The sequence below is a fragment of the Diospyros lotus genome, chromosome 14 (assembly GCF_014633365.1).
Source record: "Diospyros lotus cultivar Yz01 chromosome 14, ASM1463336v1, whole genome shotgun sequence".
In the NCBI taxonomy this organism is placed as follows: domain Eukaryota; kingdom Viridiplantae; phylum Streptophyta; class Magnoliopsida; order Ericales; family Ebenaceae; genus Diospyros; species Diospyros lotus.
Window position 1 is genome coordinate 16166249 of NC_068351.1, and position 14077 is coordinate 16180325.

The 14077-nt window shown below is 37.5% G+C and overlaps 1 protein-coding gene across 1 annotated transcript; it reads right to left on the reverse strand.

Moving 5' to 3' along the window:
* Positions 1-212: 212 nt before the first annotated feature.
* On the reverse strand, positions 213-12309 carry LOC127790351 (uncharacterized). Its single transcript, XM_052319817.1, has 9 exons — positions 11953-12309; positions 8009-8166; positions 5033-5048; positions 4829-4909; positions 3026-3272; positions 2365-2455; positions 867-933; positions 690-779; positions 213-596 (listed from the first exon to the last, which is right to left on the reverse strand). The coding sequence occupies exons 1-8, from the start codon at positions 12091-12093 to the stop codon at positions 726-728; spliced, it is 855 nt and encodes a 284-aa protein (XP_052175777.1). The 5' UTR covers positions 12094-12309; the 3' UTR covers positions 213-596; positions 690-725.
* Positions 12310-14077: the final 1768 nt, after the last annotated feature.

Below are 14077 nucleotides of genomic sequence, written 5' to 3' on the forward strand. Positions count from 1 at the left end.
TATCAAGGAAGAGTCTTGGAATTTTAAGTAAAGAAAGATTGGAGAGTTTCAAGAAATAAAGAGCCAACCTGTTTAAATCTTTAACCCTTTTTTTTTCTTTCACAGATTAATTTGCCTATCATTTTGAATAAAAAAAATAAAAATAAACGAAGATCTTTAAAATATTATACTTGAGATGAAAATTAAAATCAAAATCAACTGGTTAAAACCGGTTTATACACATTGGTAATCTTTTTTTCAAGCTCCACTGACTTAGTGACCTGTTCAGGGTGCAAAGTCTGCAAACTACTGATCTTATTTTAGGAGTAACTATGATTATGATCATGGTAATATAATCACATTTTGATCCAAAACATCTCAAGAATTAGGGTGAGGCAAGTAAATTAAGTTTTAAGCTACCTCGAAAAGGGCAAGGCTGCAAGTGACGTGGATCACCCATCTCATCTGTAGAAAATGACAGCACTATTAACTCTGCAAAGTTTCACAAAGTCCGCATCCAATAATAGAAAGAAGATGCATACAGCCTATATTCCATTTTAATCCTTTTTAAGGTATATATATTTCCAAGGGCAGCCAGAGTGAGTGAGTGAGCCAACCTGCACGGACAAGCAACCAAAATGCTATTAGTTTAAATATGGACCACATTCTTCCCAATCAATTTCTATTTCTCTGTTGTGGGTTCTAATTACCTATGAACACCAAGTGTCTGTTGTGCTTGGGCTTTCTCAGTCGTACAATCCTTCCTGCTCCCAGATGTCGATAAGAAAATCTACCATTTCCTGTTCGTTACAGTTGGTGGGCAGAGCACGTCAGTATGCGGTTCCTTGTCACACTAGATCGATAACTTTCTGAAGTTAGAAACTTACGGAGAGAGGTATAGGCTGAGGGAATGGCTTGCTGCTCCCAAGCAAACTTTCATAGGTTGCATTCCAACTGCAAAGCAAAATTTCTTAAACAGGGAGACAGTGCTGACAAATTATGAAGATCAACATATCTATAACCTGTGAAAATCGCCAATGATTGCTTCAAAAGAGAAGGAAGAGCATAATAAACTAACTGATGGTTTTGAAAGTTTTGACAAGGTTAATAAAGCACGGCAAGATGGAACTTCTCCAACCATGCCAATGTTTTTGATATCTCCAAGGTTAGCAAGGAAAACCATTATGCACAAACCCAAACAATTCAGACCAAAGTGCATGCTAAAAGGTGGCGTTCTGTGGTTGTTCACCAGAAATAAATAAAAAGAAGAAGGAAGAAAAAGATGATAGCGTTCCAAAGTGCAGGCAGCACCTAGAAACACCACAAACGGAAGTTCCCTGAATGCCAATGTTAGATATATCCAAGTTTATCACCCAAACACAAATTATTCAGTTGCTAAGCATCAAATGGCTTCTACATCAGAAGCACCTCCCAAACTATGGTAAGCACAAAGAGAAAACATTTCATACTAGAAAAATACTTTCACTGTAAACAGTAAATGTGTTATGAACCACTTGGCACCCCACTTTTGTTTATTTCATCTTTCTAAGGTTTTTGTTGTTCTTGTTGTTGCCAAGTCACCTTTAAAAGGTTTCTGTTACACGCTCTTGGGTATGAGTACCACATCTAGGTGCACAATCAAGTGTTAGAATTTCTTAAAGCCTTATTAACTTAGGACATTGAGATGTACAGTAAAAAAAGGATGTGTAAATGAACATGTTTGGAGTGTGTAACATAATGTTTATTATATTTGTATGATGTTTTTGCTAACAAATGGACTCAAAACTAAATAGCACTTGGCGGGAAATGCAGTTTCTATCTTCTGTCCTCACAAAAGGTATGAACCATTGTCTTGCAATAAAATTTGAGTTTCTTTCTCTTTTAACCTTCACTAAAAATTAGACAATCCAAGTGCCTAATTTTGGAGGGCCAAACATGTATCTCATACGCTTGCCATTGTTACATCATGTGCACACGAGCACACAAAATGAAAAAGTCCATGTAGCATCTAAAATTGGACGTGAAAGGTAACTAATAAGAAACTGGCATGACATTCCCCTGGAGTCACAAAGAGAAGAATGTTATTAGAACCCTACATGCCTAAAGAGAAATGTTTACTCCTGCTCCCAGACATAAACTACCAAGAACAAGGTCAAATAATCAAAGCAGAAACCATAACCAGGTACATATTGAACCAAAAGCAAACAAATAACAAGTGACTTCCCATGATGACTGTAGTTTAATTCTTGTCAGAAGATTGACTGAAAGCTTAACAGGAATAACGATAAGTGAATCAATATTTTCTCTTTATTTTATTTTTTTGCTGGCAGGTGTCCAAAATAAGGCTCGCTTATTAACAAATTCAAAATCTTGAAAACAACAAACCTTAGTTTAGGTTCACGAAGCTGTTGTGCATGATCATCAGACTTTTTATTTCCTATCCACTGCTGTCTAGTCTGGTTCCAGAGAAGAAGACCTGCAACCAACATATTCTGCATTAAATATGAAGGAAAGAGGAAAAAAAAAAAAAAAAGAATAACAAAGGGATTGCAGAAGAAAACATAAAAGGAATTGACATGAATTTCATCTGAAAGAATGATTGCAGCACCATCTGTCAAACATGACCTAACTAGATCTGGCAAGCAAAAATAATAAGGGTTTTCCTATCCCACGGCCTAAGGGCACAGGATAAGGTGAGTTGTCCAGAAACAGAGTGTATGCATCAGCAACTGATGGGAGTGTTTGGGGACTAAAAATGATATGTAATAAATACACTTTGCTCGAAAACAAGGCGTATTTATTACACCTTATCTTGTGTCCTTGGGGCTTGGGACAGAAAAACCCAAATAATAATTATAACTCAAGAAAAAAGAAAATCGCCCATTAATCTAGCTCTGGAATGTGTAAGTCTGCGCAACTCCCCATAATAATACCAGGAAATATATATATATGGGAAGGAAATTAGCACATGCAGAACAGTGTGACCAGTGATGTACTGTTGCACACATAATAAGGCCAATAATACCAAGATGCAACATGAACTTGCCATGATTTACAAATTCAGAAGGAATATTTCCACTACTAGATCCATGGGGGTCAACTGTGCTTATTGACGAGACACTTCCATGGGAGTGCACTGCACTGTTGTCCATTTCACATGTGCTGGTGGTCCAGAAATCCCCCAACATGCTAGATTTTGACACTGTTCGACCTCTTGGCTTTGGTCCTCTTAGTGGCTCGTCAATTGAGGTAATTGGTTTGTGTTTAGTATGGCTTCCCAGACAACCACTGCTCTGTTGCAAAAATCATCTTCTGTAAGAAATCATATATATTCCAAACAATTCACAATAACAGCCATTAAAAAATCTTGTACTGCAGAACATAGATAAACAATTAGATTATGCAAAGTCCACAAAATATCAAGCAACATATAATAGAGCCTGCTCCCCCACCCCAACATTCATACACATAAACCAAAAAGGAAAAGAAAAAGAGAGCACAAGAAAGAAAAGACTGCAGGAGTTGGAAAAAAGGAAGAAGCTGCTTATTCTAGCATGTAAAAATAATTAAGACATGTAAGAGTAACTAATTAATAAACAAATGAAGAAGAAATCAGTGTGATAACCGCAAGGATGCAATATTCAGAGACAAAAACACAAGGCACTGAAACAGAAATCAAAGTAGAGTGTGCATGAGGCTGCATAATGTTGTTACAAAGGATCCAACTGTGTAACTTATCAAAATAAAGGAAATTAAAAAGGAAGAAGTGGGATGGAAGTATTTTCAGTCCTAGTTCATAAAACCTAAGTGTCATGAGGTAATATGATAACAAGCCAGCGGTAAAAGTAGAGTTTGCATGAGGAAATAGTGAACTTAACATTTCTTGGACTAATTGCTCACAGCTAATGCACTATTAGGAGTATTGCATAGAGAATTACAACAATAAACACTGAAATGGAGAAAAGCTTCTAGGTAGTTCTTGACCATAAAAACACACTTACCCTAAAAAATACCATATGTGAGTGTAGTTAAGAGGTATAGATGTAAGAGGAGTTGAACTAAGTATTGTTGTTATGCAATGACATGCACCCACATATTGAACACCTTTCTGAGGGTCAAAGGGAGAGAAAACCAGAGCATGCAATCCAAGGTATGGAGTGACAGCTAAATTCTCAGGGAGAATAAATCAGGCCAAGATCATTTGCAAGTAGGAGTAGTCCCCTAATATAGAGTAATGGATCTTGCTTGATATACTTGCTTGTTAAACTGGAAGTGACATAAACAGGTGGCACAAACCCATTTTTTGACATATAGGATGTTGAGGTAGTGCACTGCACATACCTACTCAAAATGTATTGAGACAAGAGGAAATGTGAAAAAAAAAAAAAAAAATACCTCGTTCATTAGAATGAAAGATAGCTGCTTGCAGCTTTAAATACATAAGTGTCCTGCTCTTAACATATCAACTAACTAACTAACTGTACACATAAAACAGTAACAAAATACAGCAAAAATACAACCAATATATCTAATACTCCCCCTCAAGATGGACCATGAATATCCAAAATGGCCATCTTGTCCAACAAAGTAAACAATCTAGCAGGCAGAAGAGGCTTAGTAAAAACATCAGCAAGTTGGTGCTGAGTGCGAATAGGGAGAAGCTTAAGTATACCAACAGTTAGCTTGTCTCAAACAAAATGACAATCTAGCTCAATGTGCTTTGTACGCTCATGGAAAACAGGATTATTAGCAATGTGTATAGCAGCTTGGTTGTCACAAAATATGAGAGCAGGAGCATTAGAAGAAACATGAAAATCTAACAGAAGTTGAGTTAACCACACCAACTCACTAGCAATAGAGGCAAGGGCACGGTATTCAGCCTCAGCAGATGACCTGGAAACCGTATTCTGCTTCTTGGCCTTCCATGAGACTAAAGAATCCCCAAGAAACACACAAAAACCAGTTATAGACTTCCAGGAGTCTAGGCAAGATCCCCAATCAGCATAAGAGAAGGCTCGAAGCTGAAGAGAAGAAGATGCTGAAAAGAACAAACCTTGACCTGGAGCAGCCTTCAAATATTGAAGAAGATGATAAGTAGCATTAAGATGAGGTTGCTGTGGCTGAGAGACATATTGACTAAGCTTGTGTACAGCAAAGGTGATATCAGGTCTAGAAATGGTTAGATACAATAGGCAGCCAATAAGTCTTCTATAGACAGTAGGATCCTCAAGCAAATCTCCCTCAGATGAACAAAGCTTGCAATTAGAAACCATAGGGACAGAAGTAGGCTTACATGCCAAAAACCCGGTGTCTTTAAGAAGTTGTAAAGTGTAGTGCCTTTGAGAGAAAAAAATACCATTATCAGACTGAGTTATTTCCAAGCCAAGAAAGTACCTCAAATGGCCAAGGTCTTTAAGTTTAAACTGGGTATGAAGAAATCCTTCGAGGGAATCAATGATAGTGATATTAGGACCTGTTATGTATAGGTGTCAAAAGGGCCGACCCGGGTCCTTTTATCATTGATAGGGCCCGGCCCGGCCCACGGCCCCCCTACAAAGGGGCCGGGCCGGGCCAGCCCGTGGGCTAGAGGGCCGGGCCGGGCCCTTAGACCACAGGGCCTAACGGGCCGGGCCCGGTGGGCCGGGCCCTTTTTTTTTCTTTTTTTTTTAAATAATTTTTTTAAAAATAATACATATAATATATACATATATAAAAATTAATTTGTTTCTTTTTAAAATATTTTCTATCTTAATTCTTAAGTTTTAAATATTATTTTATTATTTTATATGCCTTATAATTTTTCTTGTGAATTGATATGAAAAATAATGTACATATAAAAAGGAGAATGTTTATTTATAATTTAAATATATAAAAAATTTAACTTAAAAATTTTAAATAAATTAATTGATGGTTATTATTTATATATATTGTGAAATTAAATTTTTTAATATCCAATATCAATAATTATTAAATAATAACAAAATTAAAAAAAAAAATGAGTAAGGGCCTTACTGGCCCATAAGGGCCTCATGGGCCCGGCCCATAAGGGCCCAACGGGCCACGGGCCGGGCCGTGGGCCCAATTTCTTTGGCCCAGCCCGGCCCTCCAATGGGGGCCGGGGCCGGCCCATGTGAACAGTAACGGGCCGGGCCAAAGCCCGGCCCGTCACAAGCTGGGCCGGGCGGCCCGCGGGCTGCCCGGCCCTTTTGACACCTCTACTGTTATGATGATGTCATCAACATAAACAAGAAGAGCCACAAAAGAAAAACCATGTCCCTTAGTGAATAAAGAGTAATCAGACCTGGACTGAGCAAACCATATTGAACAAGGACAGTGGAGAACTTGGAAAACCACTGTCAGAAGGCTTGTTTCAAGCCATAAACGAACTTGTGGAGCTTACACATTAATCGCTCCCCTTGAGAACAAACTGGATTCTTCAACTGATAACCAAGTGGAAGATCCATATACACCTCCTCAAAAAGATCCCCATTCAAAAAAGCATTATTAACATCAAGTTGTATAAGGGACCAATTGTTAATGGCAGCAAGAGCAAGGAGCACTTTGACAGTAACCAGCTTGGCAACAGGAGAAAAAGTGTCAAGGAAATCTAGGCTCTCTCGTTGAGTATACTCTTTTGCTACTAACTGGGCTTTGTGTCTCTCTATGGTGTCATCAGATTTGTATTTGATCTTATATACCCATCAACAACCATTAGAATGTTTATCAGGAGGTAGGGGAACAATAGACGAACAATAGACCATGTGTTATTTTGTTGCATAGCCTCTAATTCTGCAGCCATGGCATCCCTCCAATGAGGATATTTCAGAACCTGATGATGGTATTGGGGCTTAAAAGAAGAAACTGTAAGGAGAAATTATCTATGTGAAGGAGAAACATGAGTGTAGGAAAGATGTTGTAAGGGATATAAAGGTTGAACACAGTAATTAGGTCTACCAGTCAAGAGGTCACAATGGAAGTCTCGAAGATAAGATGGAGGTTTGGAAGATCTAGTAGACCTCCGAACAGGGAGAGGATGAGAATCATGTTGGATAGTATGATCCTCATCTAAAACAAGGGAAACAAGAGGATCAGGAGAAGGGTCAATGGGATAAGATAAATCAGTGACTGGTTTAGGCAAAACAAAGTCAGGGAACAAATCCTGCACTTCATTAGAAAGAGTGACAAAATGGAAAGGAAAGATGTGTTCATGAAAAACAACATCTCGAGAAACAAAAATAGTTTTAGTGGCTATGTCATACAACTTGTAGCCTTTAATGCTTGGAGGGTAACCAATGAAGACACAAGAGTAGCCCTAGGATGAAATTTAGTCCGATGAGAGGACAAAGTGGAAGCAAAACACAGGCTGCCAAATATTCTAAAAGAATCATATTCCACAAGAGCATGGTACAAAAACTGATAAGGGGAGCTATTATGTAATAGAGAGGCTGGTATCCTATTAATCAAGAAAGCTGCAATAAGGACACAATCTCCCCAAAATTTGACAGGCACCCGAGATTGAAAATATAAAGCCCTAGATACATTTAGGAGATGTTGGTGTTTACGTTCCACAACCGAGTTTTGCTCAGGTCTCTCAACACATGAAAATTGGTGGACTACCCCTTTTGAATCAAAGAAATCAGTAAATTGTAGCTTAGGTGCATTGTCAGATCTAAAACTTTTAATGACCGTATGAAATTGGGTTTCAACCAGTGAGAAGAACTTGGGAATAATGGACTTAGCATCAGACTTGTGTTTCATGAGATAAACCCAAGTGAACCGCGTACAATCATCCACCAAAGTCAAGAAATAACGATGTCCATTATAAGTAGGAACAGGATAAGGACACCATGTATCACAATGGATAAGATCAAATGCACACTTAGACAAATGATTATTAGAAATAAAAGACAAATGTCTCTGTTTAGACAATGGACATACTAAACAAGGAATATCATTCTTCTTGTGATCATGAGAAAAGTATAACAAATCTTTCAACAGAATCAACTTTTTCAAAGAAGGATGACCTAACCTGTTGTGCCAAACATGGCTACTTATCACATTTACTACAGTAACAGAGGTGCAGGTCTTATCTATATCTTGGCTGCCAAGCCTTAGTGAGTGTCCATCCAAAACATAGAGCCCTCCAAGCAAATTACCCTTGCCAATCATCCTCAGGAGGTGTACATCCTGAATTATACATGCATGATTAAAAAAACCGAGAGACAAATCATTCTTCCCAGTCAATGTACTCACAAATATCAAATTAAACTTGAAATAGGGCACATAAATCACATCCTCTAGTACTAAGTGAGGACTAAGTTTCACTGTCCCAATGAAACTAACAGAGATCTGACTATGATTAGGGAGTGTGACAAAAGTATTCTTAATTGGCCTCATGCATTCAAAAGAAGATCAAGTGCAGCATATATGATTAGTAGCCCCCGAATCAATTATCCAAATTCTAGGATATCTAAGCCCTAAATTAACCAAAATAGAATAGCATGTACCTGATGCTTGATCAAGAGAAGCATCAGCATCTAAGCCAGTCTTAGCATCCGAGAGATGTGAGATGAGCATTGCTTAAGGTCTACATAAAACTCCCAAAATTCTCATGATTTTTAGGTTGGTTAGGAACTTCCGATACTTGATTAACGGTGACTGAATTTGCTTAACCAAAAGAACTATTTCTTTGTTTAGGCTTGTATCCCAGGCGATATCCATGCAATTTGTAACATTTCTCAATAGTATATCCACTATACCCACAGTGTGTACAAAATGGACGTTCCTTTTTCTGATTCCTACCAAAAACATGTTTATTCCCATCATGCTTCATAGAAAAAGCTATTGATTCATTTCCACCAACATAGGCAATTATATCCCTTTGGTTGTCTTCTTGAGATATAAGAGCAAAAACCTTATTTATGGGGGGAATGGGATCCATGAGAAGTAACTGACCTCTTACTTGATCAAAGGAATCATTTAGTCCCATCAGAAAAGACATAACATATTCAGTCTAGTAATGCTTTGCAAGACCTTTAGAACCCCCGCAGGTACATTTCCCACCCGAACACATAGGCCTATAATTGCTAAGCTCCTCCCAAATTATCTTGAGTTTGGTGAAATAAGAGCTTACAAAAAGCTGACCTTGATTGAGATTCATTAACTCACGATGCAATTGGAAGATCCGAGGTCCATTGCTTTGTTGGTATCGTTCCTTGAGGTATGTCCAGATTTCGTGTGCAAATTCTGAATAGATCACACTAGCTGAAATTTCCTTGGATACGAAATTGAGTATCCAAGAAACGACTATGTGATTGTTACGGATCCATGCATTGAAATTTGGATCTCCAATTGTTGGCCTCCCAATCGTCCAATCGATAAACCCTAATTTGTTCTTGACAGATAGTGCAATTAACATAGTGCACACCACGAGGTGTAATTAACCCGGTGAGAGGATGAGACACCAGGACTAGACCTGGACTACCAGAATGATGAAGGAAAAATGGACTCAATCCATCATCGATGGCTGAATTGCTCATCGATGATGAAGACAGATCTGGAATCGTTGTCGCCATAAGACCAAATATGGACGATTAGCAAGATTTGAAGAAAAACAAAATTGCAGCCTTCGAACGAAGAAAGGATGCAAGATCCGTTGAGGTCACCGGTAAATGGCCGAAAAACCACAAAGTAGATCACGGAAACGAAAGGCGAGCTAGTGCTCTGATACCATATTGAGACAAGAGGAAATGTGAAAAAAAAAATACCTCATTCATTAGAATGAAAGATAGCTGCTTGCAGCTTTAAATACATAAGTGCCCTGCTCTAACATATCAACTAACTAACTAACTGTACACATAAAACAGTAACAAAACAAAATACAGCAAAAATACAACCAACATATCTAATAAAATGCTGCAGCCTTTGCAAGCCTAGAACATATGAAGCTATATTATCTCCTCAAGTAGGTAGCTGACACCTCTAAGGTGTTGAGGAATCAAGGGTAGCTGATAAACATCCTATTGTGAAGATAAGAGAGTACCAAGTGCCTTGGCGAAACCCTTAGTTCCAAGTTCCAAGTTCCAATCTGCACCTCCCAGAGGAGCCTGAGAGAAGGAAGATAGTCTTTGCAAATGACACAAACCACTAGATGTCCAGCTGAAGCAAGTCATCAAGGAGTTCATCTTATCCTAGGAGAAGTACTGAGAATAGCCCAGTTTATGTGACTTTACTGAAGGGATAAAGAGGAAACTAGCTCTAGGGGTGGCAATATGGGTTGGCGGTCGTAATCGTGTCGTGTTGAGACACACGTATAACACGTGTCAAGCTAACCCGAACACGACCCGTTTAATAATCGTGTCAAATTCCTTAAACCCGAACACGACACATTTATTAAACGTGTAACACGACACGACCCGTTTAACCTGTTTAACTAAATGTGTCGTGTCGTGTCACCTGTTAACCTGTTTAACCCGTTTAATTTAAACGGGTCGTGCTGTATCACCTGTTAAATGTGTTATTTCGTGTATAATCGTGTTAACGTGTTCAGATCAACCCACTAACTCTTTTAATTAAACGTGTCATTTTGTATATAATCGTGTTAACGTGTTTGGGTCAACCCGTTAACATGTTTAATTAAACGTGTCATTACGTGTCTAAACGGGTTAGATGGGTTGACCTGCCTAAGACACGAAAATAATCGTGTCATAAACGGGTCAACCCGTTTATGACCCGAACCCGATTAACCTCAACCCTAACCCGCTTAACTCCGTGTCGTGTCCAAAATTGCCAACCCTAACTAGCTCCAAAGAGAGGTTATGGCCAACGGTGAGGCACCAGGTATGTTCTTCCTAACCAAGACAGTCCCCCTCTAGTAGAGGCCCAGAGGAGAGAAGATGGGTGTCTCGTGGATCATCTTACGAGGCTGAACCATCAGAGATTGGAAAAATAACATATCTGGAGGGTAGTGTGCCATATTTGAGAAGTCTACCAAGCCATGTGGAACCATCTAAGCATACCCATAATGGCCATAGTATGTGCGCCTACCAACATCATGTTAGAAAATGAAGATTTCAAACATTACCAGGTTAGATTGGCTTAGCAATAATTTGATAAAATAAACAGCATTAAATATAAAATAACTGTCCCTGGTTTCACTAGATCTAGCTCTAGTTTTCAATCCCGTTTAAGCAAAAACTGACTTCGAAATTGCAAGCGATGCATTGATACTTCAAAATGAAAAACAAAAAGAAGAGCCAATAGCCCTGGTGAAGAACATGTCAAATCCCATTACTTACAAAATCCAGCAGCATCCAGGTCCAAACTGGTTTGCTCTATGGAAGTCTGAGAATTGTGGTTCAAATGATTATCTTGCAATACTGAAAAATAAAGCCACATCTATAACTCTTTTTCAGAAAATAAGATAAAACCTGACTCCAAACTTTAATAAAAAATGAAAAATTTTGATTCCACTAACTGATGTTTAGGATGAAGAATTTGACAAGGAGAAGAAAGGGAAATAAAATTAATTGTTCCTAATTCATTTCACGTATGGGAAGCCAAACCAAAAATGCATTTTTTGGGAGAAATGGCTTTTCATTATTCTCTTCTCAGTTTGGATCAGTAACAAACAAAAAGAACAAAATAAGGGTCTCTCCTTCCCTTTCTGTTACCTCCCCCCCTTTTCTTTTCCCTTGATAATCCAACTTCCCAAAACAACTCAAATACCTGATCACGTAGGACCAGCTAAGGAAGATTTTCACCTTCCAAAACCACAACACAACACAGAGATTAGAAGGGGGAAAATCTAATTTAGTAATCTATTGGGCAACCGGAGAGGGTTGAAACAAGGTTTTCCCCGAAAGCGCAACAAATAAACCATATAAAACATTCAAATCTCGCATAATCACAACAACAAAATAATAGCAATTCATTTCAAATCTGTTAAAAGAGAACGGGAATCGAAGTACTTGCCCCATGCATGCGACTATGTGAACAATCCAAACAATTACAGATCCGAAACGGAACAGCGATCCCAACAGAAACATGGAGTCCGGGGAAGGAGAGCTCAGAAAGGTCTGCGATCCAATCCAATCCAAATTTGAGACCAAACATCCAGAGATTTTCCAAATCAACATATTCTACGTATAGGCACAAACACAATTGAGATAGACAGACCTGAGAGAGTCGACCATTTGACTCATCTCTCTGTCTCTCTCTCTCGCCTCCCCCACAAACTGATCGCCTTCTGTTCGGAATGCCCCCTTTCCGCTTCTTCAACTTGTTCTCTGGGAAATATTGCTCTAGTATATTGGAACAAATACTTAGAATAATAAAATATATACATTTATAAGGTGTGACCCTAGGTGTCTTAATCGATTCGCTAAAGGTGATGGTGGGTGGGTGTCTAATTAGTTATAATCGAATAGAATTGAATCGAGACATATAAATAAATCGAACTCACCCAATTATCTAAATTAATCGAAATCAAATTAATTAAATTTTGAACAATTGTAACTGAACTGAAAATCGAACCAAAATTCTTATCAAAAAAATAAAACCAAACCTAATAACTAAAGTGAACCCAATAAAAGATGGTTGGGTTGTCAATTTGGTTTGATTTTTTTATTAATAATACCAAAAAAATCGAATTGAATAATCGAAATCCATGGGAGAAATAACCGAATCGAACCTAAAAATCGAACTGAACTAAATAATCAAAAGTTTTGAGAGAAATAATCGAATCAACTGCTACGGGTGAAAAATTGAACCAAAACAACTAAACTTGTCAGTTCGGTTTGGTTAGTTCAATTTACCCAAATCCTTGCTGCACCCCTAGTGGTGGGCGTATTCTCTTGAGAGCGGTTTTGTTCACCCCCTTTAATATGGTGACCATCACCCTCACTGTTTTTGTGATGGTGAAAAATAACGGAACGGCATGGGAATAATATTTGATTGTCGTTTCGTTATTTTTCACTCTCACAAAAATAGTGAGGGTGATGGTCACCCCCGTTAAAGGAAGTGAACAAAATCGCACTCTATTCTCCTCATCAACCCAAACTGAATCTTCTCGAGAAGTGATGGTGATACAAAACCCTTTCTCTTAAATGAATATTAATCATCATTTAAATTCCACAATGTCAAACCTTCTAACTAATGTCACAATATTATTTCAGAAGATTTATAAAATATGCACATTGAACTCTAACCATTATTTGTATGTAAAAGAACTGCTACAATTGATTTGGATACTTCCAATCAAATATCTAATTGCACACTAATTGTGTATGCCCTCATGCTATTTTTGATTGGGGACTCAAATAACTTTTTATAATTTCTGTATATTTTTCAATAGATGAATCCCTCTATTTATAAACTAAATAATTTATATTTTCATTCAAAACTAACCCCTATCAAATTAGTTTGAATTCAATTTGAAAAAAAAATTATCACCCCTTATCTAAAGAATAAATATCAGGAGATAAATCTTTAATGGTTTAAATGATATTTATCAAATAAATAGGACCACCTAATAGATAATTATACTAATAGATAATTACATCTAATGTAATTATTCTAATAGACATTTACCGTCTCCCACTTGGTCCATACATTTTATCTCACCAAAGAAACACCTTATATCCATAGCTCCTTATGCTTAAGAAAGAAATTAAATACATGAATCATGTGTTAGTGTATGCCCTACAGTTTAAAAGTTAAGTTGTACTTGATACATTAAGATGTAATATATTTTTTGAGTAATATATCTTGTTGTTTCATGTTCATGTTATTTATTGACAAGTTTTATCTTTTGTATTTATTTATTTATTAATCAATTACTTAAATACAAGATATCTAAAACCTAAGTTTACTTTGTGTAGAAAGGAATTAAGGTGACTTCAATTATAAGGTCCTTGATACACATACAAGTACAACCTTAAATCTATCCCTAATCAAAATTGTCACAAAGACAAGATATTAGTGATATAAAGAGACTGGCGTGTGCTATATTGTTACCTTTGAGAAAGGTAGTTGTTGATCATATAGAATATGGGTATGGGATACCTAAGCTAGTACATGAGTGCATGTTGGTGAGTAC